This window comes from Anopheles stephensi, chromosome 3 (assembly GCF_013141755.1).
Source record: "Anopheles stephensi strain Indian chromosome 3, UCI_ANSTEP_V1.0, whole genome shotgun sequence".
NCBI lineage: Eukaryota > Metazoa > Arthropoda > Insecta > Diptera > Culicidae > Anopheles > Anopheles stephensi.
The window spans coordinates 39,736,202-39,753,455 of NC_050203.1; the positions used below are offsets into that span (position 1 = coordinate 39,736,202).

The 17,254-nt window shown below is 50.5% G+C and overlaps 1 protein-coding gene across 1 annotated transcript in view; it reads right to left on the reverse strand.

Moving 5' to 3' along the window:
* LOC118511934 (unconventional myosin-XV) overlaps window positions 1-17,254 on the reverse strand; it is a 30,720-nt gene that overhangs the window by 9,825 nt on the left and 3,641 nt on the right. The window contains exons 2-6 of the mRNA XM_036055621.1: window positions 12,248-12,437; window positions 9,945-11,038; window positions 5,555-9,866; window positions 5,237-5,483; window positions 4,034-5,160 (exon numbers count right to left, since the gene is read on the reverse strand). Coding sequence (XP_035911514.1) covers window positions 4,034-5,160; window positions 5,237-5,483; window positions 5,555-9,866; window positions 9,945-11,038; window positions 12,248-12,373 — 6,906 coding nt within the window. The 5' untranslated portion in view covers window positions 12,374-12,437. The remainder of the gene's footprint in view (window positions 1-4,033; window positions 5,161-5,236; window positions 5,484-5,554; window positions 9,867-9,944; window positions 11,039-12,247; window positions 12,438-17,254) is intronic.

Here is a 17,254-nt window from a genome sequence, read left to right on the forward strand (position 1 = left end):
TCTCATACGACCCAGGTAGCACCTTCGTGACCCAAATCGTCGTCACATCTTGTTGCTCCACGGGCCACCAAAAGCTGTTTCGTGATTCGCACAAGCTCATTGCCGACGGTGATCCGTTCGATCACTTCCGCCGACCGCTGGACGCATCGTGTTGTGCGGTTAGGTCCCGGGTTTCGGTCGTTTCCTTCTTTTCGCTGCGTCCGACCCTTAATCCGCGTGGAATGTTTAGCGATCGCGGTCCGAATGTGAACTAACTGCTCGCATCGGACGCCACCACTGACGGACCGACCCGAACACGCGTACCGGTTCCGTACCGAAGCGGCCACCATAAAATGAAGATCATAAAAAAAGTGGTCGAGAAAAACCAGAAAGGAAAAAGCGGTGGCACACGAACAGACCGAAGAGAGTTGAGCCCCATCGCTACTCTCTTTCTCTGCGCTGCGTTATGCTTTCGAAGTTTGCGTTGCCTTTTTTTTTGCTTGTTGCTGCTGTGAGCTGGAGGTCCAGAGTTTTCACGTGGAGGCCAGGCACGCTCGAAACCCGCCCGCGAATGGAAAGTTATCGAAGACAACAAAACGCACCTCAGAAGCAGAGGCAGCAGCATCATCAGCATGATTGGTAAATGTTGCAAAATAAGCTACCAGCTGCGATGCGGACCTTAGGGGCGTTGTGCCTTTTAGTCGACAAAAAAAACTGAAACGGAGCAAATCAAAACCCCTCATATTCCCAAATACTGTTGGCGATCGTACTAGAAGACCCCGGGAGAGCCTTATCTTGGTCGCGCTATCCGTCACGGCGCTAGTGTTTTGCCGTTCGCGTTATCCGTGATCTGTGCTGCGCTTCATGCGCTGACCAGTGGGCTGGGATGGTTCAAGAGTTTTGAGAAAGTAAGCACACAGCCCAGACACAAGAAGCGACACATCCAAACCGTGCGCGTCCTTCGGCTCTGTATATCGCTGGCCCGTTTCGGTTGGTACCGAGGGCGAGACTTTTCCCCCATTTCTAACGGCGTGTTTCGTTTTCCCGTGCGTTCGGGTGCGCTCTTTTTGAGTTTTCCTGCCAGTTGCTCTCTAGCGCCGGCCGCTCTTTCGCCCACTGACACAATGATGATTTGGAATTTATGTTTTGCTCGCGCGCTTGGTCATTGGGGTTCGTCGCATGCGCTGTGGCGCCTAGATCTTTCGATTTAATCGTTTGGCGATCCCTGTGTGAGTGTGTGGAAAACGACTGCATGAAAATCGTTTTCAGCGAAGGCTTAGGCAACAACAAAAAAAAAAAAAATGCGCGTTTAAAAATGAGGAAGAAGAAACGTGTCTTTCAACCACACACATTCCTCTTTTTGTCCGACATAATGATGATAAACTGTTTGACGACTGTGCATATGCAAATGGCGGAAAAAAGCAGCTTTAATAAAACAAATTAATTTTTAACCTAAAAAACACCTTCGAAACGTCCTTCGCTGCTAACGAAAACAAATTGTGTTATCGTTAAGGCTTTCTTCGGCCTAACCGCTCGAATAGCCGCCCGTAAGCTGCTTTATTACAGCATGAAAGCTTGCGTAGGAAAGCGCGCCCGTTCGCTGGGTTGGTTGGTGGTGGTTACGCATGTTCAATGCACTTTATGCCGAGACGGTGACAACACATCCGGATGCCGATAATTGCAAACTTTCTCACTTTTACTGCCTTGCGTTGCATGCATGCAGCAAAGGCAAATATGTATCGATGTGAGTAGATTGTTTTTCTCTTCTCATGCACGACCGCCACGATTCGCGGGGCGCTTTAAAGCCTCGCCTCCGATGCGTGCTCCGGTTCTCCGGCCGTCCTGGCCGGGATCTTCACCTCATCCGTGGATTGAAATAATTTAAAACTGCGTTCGTTAATGAACTTGATCGTGCCAAGGTGAGACGGGGGGGCGCATGCAGATATATCAATTAATCGCCGAGTGTGCGCTGCCGCTGCGTACCGTACGTCGATAGAGCAACGTCACGGATAATACCTTGATGAGCAGCGCGAGTGGGGCCCTTCTAACAATTGCTACGCCTCTCTGTGTGTGATATAACCCGGTCCGCTGAAGCCATGTGGAAGCATTAATACATCAGCTATTGCTGTGTCCCCGACAACGATGCCGATGCATGTGTTGCACATTTGGTAGTGTTACAATAATTATTTGGTTTGACTGCATTTCACACGCGGCTGCACTCGAAAGTGTTCCGCAGCCGGCCGATGCTGGCGGACGGTGAAAATGTGGCTAAATGTGCATACTAATGTGCGCTAATTATCTTCGCGATCTCAACGATAGATAAGGGGGGGGGGGGGGGGGGTGCTTTTTGGCAGTGATGCATTATTAGAAAATTGCTCACTGATTTTACTTTCGTTTGAGAAATTTTTATGAATATTAAGCATATGCACTGGGCGAGCGTTCAACGGTAGGCTTTAGTGTTGTTGCTTTAATCTTAGGGCCGTTGGCTACCACCAAGAGTCTGAGACAAAGAGATGGATTTACTTGCGCTAGAACGATTCATCCCAGACTTTGAGAAGGAAACTTCGGAGATCAGCGTCTATAAGTCAAGCCAGCTTCTAGCACACGCTGACGACACAGTCATAACCCGCTCGCGGATCTGCAAATCAATAGACTATTGCTTGGGTTGGTCATTGGGGGATCAACATAGCAGCGGAAGGAGTGGATGCTTGGGGCCTCGTCGGTGAAGGAAATCCTGTTGGTCTTGCTCACAAATGGGTCACTATTGAGGCCCCTCCAACTCAATTGCCTTTCCGCTCGGGGCCTCCAAAGACCTTGACCCGCCACTGGGGTTGGATATTAACGAGGCAAAAAACAAAATGATGCTGGCTGCACCATCGCTTCTACTAACAAATATCTATCATAATCGGGATAATGTACATATGGGAGATTATACTTTCAAAGTCATCGATCATGGGACATCTCTTAAGTTAGGTTTAAAGTCAGAACTGATAACAGCAGAAGTCATATAACAGAATCTGGGACTGTATGGAATTGTGAATAGTCACAATACTCGCATACGCCTCTTAACCACTGACTCTGCCCAAATCTGACCAAATCTTCTTAGTCACATTCTAGAGGAAGATGGCCAGAAGAATATTATTATCCCTATTTGTGGAATAACTGAGAGTCCAACTCCGAACTGTAGAATAAATTCTCCATTATCTAGCGAATTAAACTGGCCACGGTTTCTGGGGTTTACCATGACGACCCAGCCCGTAACCTCTTTTTATGTCGTCCATATGGACTGAAGGGGACGAGGTTTTTCCATGACTGTGATTTTAAGGGAACATTAAATGATTACAGTTTTATTTAAGCAAACATTTAAAAGATGCGCTTATAACTCCATAAGTTCATCGTACTTTACAGAGCAGCTTGAGATGTAAGCAGCTTCGTTGCTTTCTTTTTTATGGATTTGCATAAAGTTCGTTTACGACTCAATTTTCTATTGGATTTGATGCAATAAATCTGCATACGATTATGATTACGATCAGGAACCTCGAAACAAAAAACATGAAATCAAATGTGTATAGTAAACATATTTAAGAAAAAATAACAACACATTCACCATATAATATAAAACAAAACAAAATTGCACAAGCTGAGCGCGGTTCGTCTCACACGTTGAAGTGTATGTTTTGTTGTGATAATAAATTCATATGTAATTTACATAATACAATCACGCCATTTTGCCACATTTACACTATCTTGTTTGATGATGCAACATCTGCTATATGCATTCGAACGACAAGTTAAGAAAAAATGAATTTGCTATATATGAACAAGCAAATAGGCATGTCACACCACGGAGCAGTTGATAAAGGTAAAAATGAAACCAACAAGCCTGCAATGTTTATACAAACAAACGTGGCCTGCACAACAACCACGTGTTCTACGGGCAAACAAAAAGGGGCCGTATAAAACAAATCTAACCATCTTGGCGTTAGGGGTCCCCTCCATCCAGCGAAAGCTCGAAAAGCCAAATATTTCACAACGAAAAAGACATTCCACCTACCTGTCGGTACTCGGCGAGGTACGATTGTACCATAATCTGGATCGCATTCGCCTTGGAAGCGTGCAGCACGATGCGAGCTCCCGTTTTCAGCGTCAGCTGCAGCGTAAGGGGTCGCGGCAGCGTGGTAACACTTTGTATGTCATCGAACGGGATGGCGCGCTGGATCGCCAAAAACTCCGGCTCCTTGTTCGCCAGATACACGCCCATATGGGAGACGGCCAGCAGTGTGCCCTCCTGAATCGATGGTGACCCATTCATGACGAACAGCCGGGCAAAGTAGAGTGGCCATCCGCGAGCCATATCGAGCACGTGGCGCTTGACGATCGCTCGCACGTGTTGCTTCGCTGTCGTATGGCCGTTGGCGGTGATGCCGTGGCTGCTGAGCAGATTCACCGCCAGTCGTTTCTCCTGCGGCGATATTCGCATGCAGGGCGTCACGCCGAACACGTCCGAGGTGATCTGGTTGAAGAGCAGATCGAGAGCGGCCGGTGCGGTGACGGTTTCACTGGGGCGGAACACTTCCTTGCGGACGCGCAACGTCCAGGTGACGCGATTGTACGTCAGGCAGGCCGCTGCCGGTGCTTTCAGCGAGGGATTCATCTGGACAGGCATTACGGGGGCCGGCGGGTCGGCCATTGCCCCATCGTCCAGCTTCTCGCTGTACACCGAACCGTTGGTCGTGGCTGCGGATGATTTCCTTTCGCGCTCCTGCACGCTTTTCTGTACCATGTGCGTCTTGAACGTGGCAATGCCAGAGCCCGGTGAGTTGGCGGAGTATTGCTTTTGCTGCTGCTGGTACTGCTGTTGGTACTGCGATTGCTGCTGCTGCTGCTGCTGCTGATGTTGATGTTGATGTTGATGTTGCTGGTGTTGCTTGTCCTTGGTGTAGGAGGACGGGTGGAAAACCTTGTTGCTTTCCTTCTCTCGCTGTAGCTGGGTGAGCTCGTAGTTGCGTTCGCGCGCCTCTCGTTCCTTGTCACGATCACGATCTCGCGGATCGCTGGATGTGGACGATGGGCCTTCAACTTCCGACCGATCCCAGACAGACTCGGAGAAGTTCTCGCGATCGCGCGATCGTGATCTTGAGCGGGAACGCTCACGTTCGATGATCATCTCTTTCTTGAAGCCTGTACAGAAAACGAGTGAAGTAAAGCGTTTTAATAGAACTTCTCCCATTTACATTATGCTAGGTTTAACACATACTTGTTTCATAGACCAAGTCTAGCTTGGCGGCTTCGGCGCGACCCCACGAATCCATGAAACTGTCCTTGGCGCCGAACGTGTCACGCTCCTGGCGCTGCACAAACGACGGAATTTCCGACTGGTTCTGATGGTTGTTCGGAGCGGCCATCATGTTACCGTGGATTGGTGGTGGCGGTGCCGGAGGAGTCGAGGTCGGTGGTCTAATCGGTGGGGGAGGAGCTGGACCCGGTGGAGCTGGAGGCAGAACCTGTTTCGAAAGAAACGATCATCTATGAAGGACGCATTCCATAACCGCTAGTCTAGCTGTATGAATCTTACCGTTGGCCAAGCTGTAACCGGAGCACCCTTTTTGCTCGCTTCCATGCGTTGTACCTGCGTCTTCACGGAGGGTGACTCGCCTCCCATCGCGTTGGGCGATTTTGTGCCGCCCGGTGGATTCAGGCCACCGAGCTGTTGCTCCAACATCATGCGGCGCGTATCTTCCAGCTTGGCTGGTGTACGCTCTGGCCGGTCAGATTTGGCACTGGAGGAACGTACCGAGTGTCCGGCTGTAACTTGCTCCAAACGCTGGCGCATTTCGTTACTTAGCTTCAGCTTGCCGACACTGTTCGGTGCGGGACGGTCCGCTCCGATGTCGAAACTACGCTTCGCTATGCGGGCACCCTGCTGTCCACCCGATCCTGAACTCTTTGCACCCTCGCCACCTTCTCGATTCGCCTGTTCCTGCAGCTTCTGATCGATCTCAAACTCTTCCCATTCGACACCGTTCGGCGATCCGATCGGTGAGTCCATGTTGCTGCTGTGCTGCGACTGGGGTGTCGTTTTACGATTGCTCTGACGCGTCATTTTGAATTGAATGAAGTTTTCCTCCGTTTCGCTGCCCACTGGCACACCCTGCGGTGGTGGCCAACGCCATTTCCCGATACGCACGGTTTTCGCCCGCCCGTAAGGATCGAGGAACGGACGCACCTCGAACGGGTCCTTCATCTCCAACGGCGGCGGAAGCGGTGGAGGTGGTGGCGGTGGTATCAGGTTGGATGAGGACGAGTCCTTGCGGTTGCGCAACATGTCCGAAAACGATGACGATGTCGACTGTCCCGGTCGATCGACGGAATCCATGCGAGAAACAGCTTTAGCGCTCATTTTCCTAATAGGCGAGTGTTGCACCGAGGTCGGTGAGCCGGTTGCGGCACCATGTTTCGGTGAGATTGCTCCTGCAGGTGGAGAGGAAGAGGACGGTCCGGCTCCATCCTGCTGGGTCAGCAATGTTTGCAGGGCCTGATTCTGTGCCATCAGCTGCTGCTGGATCTGGATGTTCTGTGCCATCGCGGACTGCAGGAAGGCTCGTTGCATCTGCTGCTGATAGGCGGTACTGTCGACGCCCGGTGGGATGGTAAATACTGGCATCACAACGTCTGGACTGACTGAGCCCATCATTAGCAGCGAGCTGGAGTTGGATGGTGTGAGAGGCGCGATCGGATTCGGAGCGTTCGGCGTGAAACCGTTCGAGCTGGTGTTCTTCGCTTGGTGTGTAGTTCCACCTTTTGTGGCGATTGAGAGCACTTCGCTTTGTTCCAGATCGGTCAGCGAGCTGTCGGTACGTACCGTAGCGAGTAGTTCGGCTACGAATTGAGTACCCCCTCTGATACTGGCCGCCAGTGAGCGTGCATCCGAGAGCTCGTCCAGAGACCCATCCAGCACTGGGCTGAACAGATCGTCCAGGAACTGGTCGACATCGGACGCCTGCGAGGGCACACGTACCCGCCGCACGTGACTTGCCAGCGAAGGTGCTTCGCTCGTATCCGACATGGCTGACGAGCGAACGCTAAACTCCGACTTCTCGGCGTACTTCAGCGAGTGCGAACCGGCTGTGCGCTTCCCGGCGTACTGTGACTTGACGAAGCGCGGATGTTGCTCCTTCAGCGGTGCTATTGTGTCCACCGAGCGATACTTGTTGCCAATTCTGTTTTCGGCCAACGTCAGCGTCAATGAGCTCTCCGGCTCGTCAGCATCGGGCGAAATCATCGCCTCGTCCGGCTCACCGGCAAGTAGATCGTCTAACGATCGCGATCGACTCTTGTCCTCGTAAAAGGCACGCTCCTCGCGTAGCTTATGCCGCGACAGCGACACATCATGTGACGTCTTGCGACCGGCACTGGTGGATTCCATGTGGCGTGAGTTACTGTACTCCGCCGGTTCGTGCTTCTTGCCGCTGCTTCCGATAGCGACCGGTACCAACTGTATCTCATGCGAGCTGCGCTTCATAGACGGAGGCTCGGGTGGCGGAACCTGTGGACGTTTAGGGCTGCTAGGCTCGATGGACGAATCGTTGGGTCCACTGCTTGGTGCTGCGTTCGGTGGCTGTTTTCTACCACAGCGCAGTATGTCACTACGTACGGCCGGGAACGCGGGCGGCAATTCCTTCTCCGCCACCAGGTCCAGCACAAAATCAAGTCCACAAGAATCGGTCATCTGGTCCGATTCGTCGATCACCACCGTCCAGCCAAGGTTTGGTATGCCGAACGAGGAGATTGCTAATGCTGCTGCTTCTTCGCACGTGGTCCACGAATCGACAGCCACCGTCTGGACGCTATTGTCGGGCAAATTTAGCCCAAGTGCTGTATCGGCGAGGCGGGACGATGCACGCCATTCGAGCCAAGATGGCGGGAATAGCCGGCAAGGATTAGTCTGGCCAGCATTGGCATTCCGTAGCAACTTCTTCAGGATCTGTTCCTTCGTGTTGGGCGGTGCGTTGTCCACGATAAACTTGATCAAATACTTGCTGAATGCAGAGCCGGGCTGGAAAGCAGAAAGACAGTGCGACATCAACGTCCACAGCTTCTCCGCTGTTGCCTCATCGGCCCGATACACCTGGTTGCAAATTTGCACCAATATTTCGTCACGCAGACCGCGCGATGACAGTCCCTTGTGTACGATGTAGTCGGCCAAGATTTTCTCACGATTTGCGTCCATCGTGGCATCCGTCGTCCAACGTATTATCAGTTTAAAAATGGCGATCGCATCCTTAAAGTCTTGATCGCGGGCCGCAGCACGCGACAGGAAGGGTGCGGTTATGATGTCTCGACGCGGGGCCAGCTTAACACCGTTGCAGTACACCGAGCTGAACTTGCCGAAAGCAAACTGATCAAGATCGGGCGGCAGATCGGCAGCAGACGGTGGTCCCGGAACGGTGCCGACCACCTTCACCAGATTGCGGTCGCTCTGTTGGCCGCTGTAATTCTCCGATTTGGAAAAGATGAACGCCAACTCGGCCGGGATGTCCAGCGGGACGGCCGATCCGCGTTCCACCTGCTCCTTGGCCAGTCGCTGCGCCGTACGCTCCTTCTTCAGCCGTTCCGCCTCACGGCGCCGTTTCAGTTCGTTCTTCAGCTTGGCGTATCGCTTGCGCTGCATGTGTCCCTTGAACAGGGCCTGATACTTGGTCACACCGTTCTTTACAGTGAGATAGCGATTGCGATCACGATATCCGCGCCAGTAACGCTGTATGGTAACGGCTCCACGGACTTCCCGCTGAACCTTCTTACGAGCAAGCATGCCACGGACGTTTCGCTGAATGGTTACCGCGGCTAGCCGTAATCGATCGGCACGACTCGCCTCCAGGGTTCGGTGAAGCGCCTCGCGCAGGAAAACGCGGGTCGCCCCCAGTTGGAAGTCGGGACCTTCCGTGTTTGTGCCCGGCAGCTCGTCCAGCACGAAGCGGCACAACTCTCTGTAAGGCGTCCCTTTCGGTAGAGGCGTTTTCATCAGATGTCGGTAGCGCTCGACGAAATGTTGGAACCGCAGACGCACCGGATACCCGGACTGGCGGATTTTGATGGTGTCCAGCATGCCGAGATAACGCAGCTGCTGCAGCACACAGGGCATGTCCATGCGCAGGGCCTGCTTATCATTGTTCGGTTTAACGCATCGAACGAACCAGGGATTGCATTTCGCCATCGACTGCAGCAACTGCTGCAGGGAGTCGGAAAATCTGGCCGCCACTGTTGGTGTGCGTGGCTTCATGGTGACAAATCGCCCATTGGAGCCTTTGGGCAGCGTTTTGCCGACATCCCGCTGAGCGCGCAGCTGCTTCGTCATCTCACCGACCAGTGGTTCCGTGCTGGAGCTCAGCAGCTCTATCACGTCCATGCGCAGTGCGTCGCGATTCTTCTCCAGGAAGCCGTCCACGCAATACCACACCTGACCGGCATAGTGCGTGATGCCAAACTCCTGGGCACCGACTCTCGGACGCGAGTACAGCTCGTTCAGAGCATGGTTGTAGTGGCACTTCTCGAGAAAACTGGAATCATTCGCCCGCGGAAAGTTGGACTCGTCGTCCAGCAGATGGAAGATGCCGACGGGCTTCTTGGCCAGCAGATGGATCACCGGCAGATTGTCCTCCCACTCCAGGTTGGTCCATTCCAGCCGCTCACGTGCGTACTCGGCCTGTTCGAGCTTGAACACGTGCTTGTTGAAGTACAGCTGCAGACTTTCGTTGGCATAGTTGATACACAGCTGTTCGAACGAATTCTCGGCCAAATCTTCAAACCCGAAGATGTCCAGAATAGATAAGCGTTGCGCATCGTGTGTGCCGCCACGATGTACGATCGAGTTGATTCGCAGTACAAACCTGTGGAGATAGATTGGAATATGGGTTATTAGCTCCCTAATTTCGCTCCAAAACTGAGCGACTATGGCTGGTACGTACCAATTAAAAAGCCCTGAGTAAAGCGCCTTTGCCAGAGCATCTCGTGCATCCAACGCCTGGTCGATGCCGAGCGGTGTATACAGACGCTCGGAGCGCGTTTCGGTGATGCGTGAGGTCAACGACTTCAGGATGCCCTCGGATGGCAACTGCAGCAGGTGGGCGGCCCACTTGATTTCGGCGTCCGAACCAATCTCGACGCCCTCCTGCCCGTGTCGTAGCTGGCGCCGGTGGAAGTACACATTGCCGAGATGCAGTACAGAGGCCAACACCTTCACGATACCTTCCCGCTCGATGTCGGTCACGCCGAGCACCTGCATTGCACTCTGAAGCGAAGCCCAATCCATTCGCCCGGGAGCACAGTCCGACCCGCCCTGGTTAAGGTAGAAGTACTTGTCCGCCTCCAGCAGTCCGTACTTCATGCGCTCCTGCTCCGACAAACCACCGAGCAGCTCGTAGAACACGTGGTAGTTTCGCTCTCCGGCTGCCTGTGTGACTATGCGCGACTTTTCCAGCAGATACTGTGTAATCTTGGCACCGATGATCGCTCCCGACTTGAAGTATACCTCCAGATACTTGCCAAAGCGGGAACTGTTGTCGTTGCGCACGGTACGCGCATTGCCGAACGCTTCCAGCAGTGGAGCCGCCTCGAGAATCTGCTCGGTGATGACGGTGGAGGCCGACCCACCGCCCGGGACGACCGCCGCTAGATATTGCATCACCAGCTTGGTCGATTCCGTCTTGCCCGAGCCCGATTCGCCCGATATGACGACGACCTGGGACGATGGTAGGGCGGCGTGTGCCGCCGACCCGATCGCGAACAGATGCGGTGGCAGCGTTCCGAGCGGACGTCCCGAGTACAGTTTGGCCATCTCGATGCCGTACGACTCGGGAAACATTTTGTACGGATTGATAGCGATCAGAATGCTGCCCGCGTTCGTGTAGATCAGCCCGTTGTCATAGCGTAGCTTCAGGTTCCACAGCAACGAGGCCTCGTGCAGGTCCTCCAGCTGGGTCATGTCCTCCACGCCCGTCTTGCCCAAATCCTGCCGGGCACGTATGTTTCCCTCATTCGGCCCGAGGGTGAACGTTTGCGGCTGGAAGTATACGAAACAGAACCTCAGTGAACTCACATTTTCTCTACACCGTTCAAACTCGGAACAGCTCGGGTCCCAAGTCACGCTCTAGGGTCACTACATCGCGATGCGATGGTCCATACATCGGGAGGCACGTCGTCCGGCTGCAGCTTGTTGCGTGGCGGCCTCCTGGTTCTGGCCGGTTGCTTGACGAGACTTTCTTTTTCCTCGCCGGGAGAAAGTTCACTGACCGTTTCCATGCGCCGCTGGCGGCGCTTTATTCGTTGCGGCAACAGTGACAGCGACTGACTCGGCGAGGGTGTACCGCCTTTTTGCCATGGTTCCAGATGGAAGCTAACCGTCCGCATTCAGAACCGACCGGAACCGAAGCGGAACGGAATCTTCTTCCGGCTCCAGTTCGTCCAAGGGGAAGGTTCCACAAAATTGCTGATAAGGCAGCACCAGCTTTAACAACAAAGCTTTTTGGGACCTTTTCTAAGCCGTGCCCGCCGAGGTCAAGTACACGCACCGCGCACCGCACTCACTTTTGCTTTCGTTCGTGATAATGTTACTAGTGCAACTGCAGCTCGGGCGAGCAGCGCCAGCGACCGATAGCAGCTGCAACGATCGCCACCTCTCGATCGCATGCATTTTCCTTCCGTTCGTGAGCCCCGAGATCGGAGAGTGCAAAAAAGCATGCTCTTTTTCGTACCATCAAAGAAAACCCGAACACCGATTGATCGGGTGGAAAAGTTGCTCACGCGTTAGAAACTAGTTTGACCAGCAGCCGCACGAAAGCTCGGTAGGTGCAATTGCAGTAGCTTTTTTTTTGCATTACCACGAGCAAAACAACAAACTCGCGCGAACGAATGAACGAAGCTCAGCCACACCGATCCGTTGGCAAATGGAGGCTCACGAAAGGTTCAGAAGAAAAACAGAAGTGTTATATCTCGTGCTGAGTGCGTGAGTACGTACGAGCGCCACATTCACCCAATTGCGGCTCAAAAATCTGCATTTGGCTCACGGTGCACGCTCAGCATTTTTTTTTCTTCTTCATTTCATTTCATCTGTTGCAAGTTTCATGAGGTGTTGCTCACCGGTGGCTAGGCTAGCGTCGCCGATACATGGACCCCGTTGATGCGTGTGAGTTTAGCTTTTTCTTCTTGTTCCTGCTCTCTGCTGCTCCCATCCAAATTGCATGGTTAATGGCGCGCGTTGGAAAATACCTACCTTGCCGTTGATAAGTGCCTGCACGATGATCATCTGAGCGGCACGATGAACTTCTTGAATCTCGCCCGGCAGCGGATGGCCGAGGCCCGGATCGAACCACACCAGATCGCCCGTAGACCAATCCATGGTGACGGTTGTAGTTGTATTCCTTTTCTGTTGCGTATTTCGATGTCACTAGGTTAGGCGGACCCTGCGGATCGTAGAAGGACGAGGCAAAGGTTAGATAACATTCACATCATGTCTAGAGTACAACATGAGCTTTTGTACAAAGATTTCTAGAACGTGTTTTATTGGTCTAATACAGACAGGCTTACTTGCTGTTAATCTCGAGAACAGTGCTTCCAATTATCCAGTCCACAGCAAGATTTTATCGTAATAAATACCAGAAAATTATATCAATTTTTAATTTACTCTTCTGTTCGAACATTTTTCACAATACTAAGTGATTTACTAAGGAGTGAGGTCTGATTTTGGGGTCATTAACAGCACTAGTCTTCAAACGGCAAGATTAGGGTTAAAATCTCAGCTGGGCCGTTCCCCACAGCGAGGACCGACGTGGTATAAATAATGCTAGTGATCCATTAGATGGACGGCATGAGCTCACCTATCAGGTCGGTTAAGTCGAGAAAAAGAAACCTAACGAGCACTTAGTTTTCTCGAAGACTATTTCACGCCCTATAAGTTTGTTTTTGGTCATTTTGCTAAGTTTTATGCGCCCCAATGACATACTGGGTGCTGTTTTAAATTCCGTTCGCAACATCATCGTCACGTCTGTCCGACTGTTTACCCATTAACGCGTAAATTAAGTCGAGAAAGCCAGAAATGACAGACGACCAGTTCCTGAGGTTGTTGTGCCAAAGAAAACGGAAAACGCATCATTACATTTTTGCAAACACAAAGCGTGACGATCCTTCCGCGGTTTTTAACGGCATTCGAGCATCAGATATGGTTGCTTACAGGCGCTCGGGGCCAAAATATCGCCTTCCAAAAGATGAGTGATTCTAGCAATGTTCCGCTATCGCCTAGGCCACCAGAACGCCCCAATGTGTAGTTCAGTTTAAATTAAAATAAGCGCATTGTTTGATAAACGATACAAAAATCCGCGTATCATCATCAAATGTCTTCACTACACATGAAACATACATAAAAGACCAATAAAGTATATTTCCCTAATCCCCTATGAAAAGGAATGGTTCGGCCGTGTTGCTGGAAGTGTAAGTTATATTACAAAGCAATAAATATTAAAGATTTTAAGTTGATCTTTAGAATCATGGTGGCAGTCCGGTGGCAGGGCCGATAGCGGCACCGAACTTCACACGGCTGAACCGGGGACCAAATTCCATCCAGATCCAGTCTCCCCCGTACGCTGGACTAACTATCCTGCTACGGGTAAAATCAAGCTACAAAAAGTCAGAAATGACAAACCGTGACCTTTCGAGGTTGTAGTGCCAAAGAATAAGATTAGGATCATAATTGTTAACTATGGAAAGATGTGTTGCATGTCGGTTCAACAGTAGCTTGACTTTATTGCATCCGTTCAGTTTGGCGGTCGGAGCGATAAGCAAACGATCGTCCTGATAGTCTTCATATCCTGTGCTACCCTAGTCTGGACACTGGCTCGGTCGGTTGGCTGTCTTGAAATATTTGTTTCAAATAAGATTGGAATATTTATTTTTATTTTAAATATGACGGCTTGACGCCGTAGTGTCCGCCGATTTTGGTATATCTGATCGAAAATTTATTTCGATATCATGAGACAAATTTCAGAAGCAGTCCGCTGGCATAGTGATAATGGTGTCACTTGGTAGCACGAAGGGATCCGCACTAAACCCCATACGGATCGTCCTTTCTTAAGCAGCACTTATCAAGAAACTTATGTGGGAAGTCCAATCCTGAGAGTGAACCTTATTGCTGCTATTGAACATTTTTTATTCATAAGAACGAGGAATCACAGACATAGTTGCATCGACTGCAGCATTTAACTGACAAGGCATGAACATAAATCTCCGAGCTCCAACACATCCCTCAAGTATCTCCAAGCTCCGAGATACCCACAAGCTAGCCAAAATTGCCTGAAGTGCTGAGCACACTAGTAAAATAGACGAATAAACGAATAAGACCCTCCCTACGTTCAGGACATCGCGCATGGCTTACGGAATACTTGGAAACCAACTATCCGAATAAGGTCCTCGCGCAATGGAGACCCTCACTTGAAATAGAACTTTGTCTTTTGAATAGAAGGCCACAAATGGCTGGCCAAGACCTCGTGATCTGTGCCCAATATGAAAATGAAGATGCTTCAATATTGTTTCCTTGTCGAACGAATCTTCAGAAATAATGATCACAATTCCACTCTACACGAAAAAAGTTTGATGTAAAAGAAATCGGACTCTCTTCTTCTTCCTTGTAAGGTCTCGGCAAGTAATTCCGGCTTTTCTTGGCTTGACTTGACTTTACCCATAGCTGGATAGTCAGTACGCACTACGGGTAGTCGGTCCGAACGGGAACTAACCCCAGATCCTGGTGTGTGAAGGCGCGGCTTAATGTGTATAGATTTAACCACAAAATCGCAGTTTTGCAAGTACCAGCAGATGCATCGATTAATGCAGTTATAATGGAGAAAACAGCGCAAACAATTTATTTGTTTAAAAAATGCTCAATTCACTTTGCATTACATTTGCATGTCTCGACTGATCGTGTGCATGTTCATACATTGCGCTATCCAAAAACTCCAAATGATCGAAAGAAAAACCCCGCTACATGCAAATGATGACTTACATATTCCAACTTGTGTTTCAATTTTGTATTCACTAACTACGAGCACTGAACGCTTTAATGCAGGTTGACCAACTAAAAGAAATCATGCACTAAACACTCGGTACACGGTTAGGCTAACCATCGTCTAATTGATTGAGATATTAGCTCCTCTTTTTTTTTTTCTTTCTCCACCACTGCTGAAGCACTACGCGCGCATGCTAATCGTCCAATCGCATGAATACGCCGGTACAGTCGATAAGCAGATGAGCCTGAGTGTGAGTCTCTAGCCCACCACCGAACATCACACAATTCGTGGAAAAGGCCAGCTCGTCGATGCCAGCAAAGGCAAACCCGTTAATGAGGCCAGTCCACTAAGGGTTGGGGGGGAGGGGGAGGGGGAGCGAGAAGAAGTGCAAATTGATCAACGATTTTGTTTGGTGAAACTATCGTTCGTACCAATCGATGGTTCAGTTATCGGCTTCGGCGACCGTGGTTTGAGTACGCGGAAAAGCAGGAGAAACTTTCGTAATCTAGATCTTTACATTTTAGGAACGGAAAACAATCAGTTTGTTATTTCTTCTTTTTTTTGTGAGTTGTTCAAATCCATTTCCGTGTACGGAATTTAAGGGGTTTTGTAGGGGGATTTGAGGCTGGGAACAGCAACCATGCAAGGGCGCGAAGTTGAGAGGAAATTGTAGAGGGAAACAGGCGATTGTTTAGCTTCAGCTCCGGGGGTGAAAGCATTTGGCAACGTTGTTAACACTAATTGAATTAAATGCGCGCGGGACAGATGCAGATCCAGTGTCCACAATTACGGTTTTATTGTTTGATAATAACCGATGGGGCGCGCGCGTGCTGAACTTATCTAACTGTGACTACGGCCGGTGGCACCCGAAAACCACCACCGTCGGTTAAAGGTCTCGGCTTGTTAGGGTGGGCAACGGGCTGTGAAGATATATGGGACGGGGAGGGTTGGCAAGCCAAGAGGAAACGGAACCGTATTCGAAGACGGTAATTAGATAACTTCTAATAGTTGCGCTGATTAATAAAACATGTACGAAACAAAAGTGTTTTATTACCTTGCTTACTACCCCACCACAGTCATTGTGCGTTTTGTAACATTTTATTATCATAATTATTTTGATTTTTGTTCGAGTATTGGCACTTTGATAGCGTTTGGCAGACAGTAGCTGTCAATTACAAAACTGTCAATCTAATTGAAAAAATGTTTCAATTTATCATTATTTTTTGTAATTTGTAAATTGACTCCTGAAAATGGATTTTGTTAGGAATAAAGAGCAATATTCCTAAATATGTAATGATAGTTCGATTACATTATTCTTGCTGGTCTTAACGACCCTTGTAGATCATGATCACCCCTGCCATTACAAGGCTTGTTCATATCAACTAGCAGGATGAGCAGTCCTCACTGCGGGGACACGATCACGACAAGCACACTTAGGACCTGTCGCCCACTCGCATGACATTCGACGGATCAAATCGATCACTGCCGATCGATCGCACACCATAAAAACCCCCTAGGGTACACCTTCAACCACAACCGGGAAACGCTCAATGTTAAATCGCTAAAAGCAAAACGTTTTTACGACATGCCCCACACCAATTGACAAACATTGCAGCTTATGTGTGCCACATTGGCGCTTTATCCGCGTCCGTGTATCTTTCGGAGCGATCAACAAAACTATATGGCTGCCTGTTGGTGCTCCATTTCAGTTTCGCCGACACCTGTGTGCGGCTATTGTGTGTGAGTTCAAGGACGTAACGCGGCGCGGATGGAAAACGCTACGAACGGTACACCATGAAAAGGTCCGAACAATAACGAGGCAGCAGCAAGCAACGTAAAAAAATGAAGCAGAATACCCCCAAAAATGCATAACATTCCTTCCGCCCCGTTCCAATTAAAACCTTGGCCGTGACGCACGAATGGGCGCGGTGCTCGATAGTGGCGCGCACCTGTGCGCCAGGCAGACGACGAGACAAGAGGGGAGAAAGACGAGGAACCAACCGTAAAAACCGGAACCATCGAATCTCAACGTCGAAGGCATCTCGTCCGTTCGGCGGCTTACACCCGGGGCGAGTTTGGTTTTGGGGCGGAGTTTGGGGTGCGGGGAGTGGCTTCGATCAGCCTCAGCCGTGTGTCACACACAAAGAGAAAGTGTCCACACGGTCACGTTTGTTTTCATTTGCATAGAAATGCCTGCATACCGACGCGTCGTGCGGCTGTGCCCT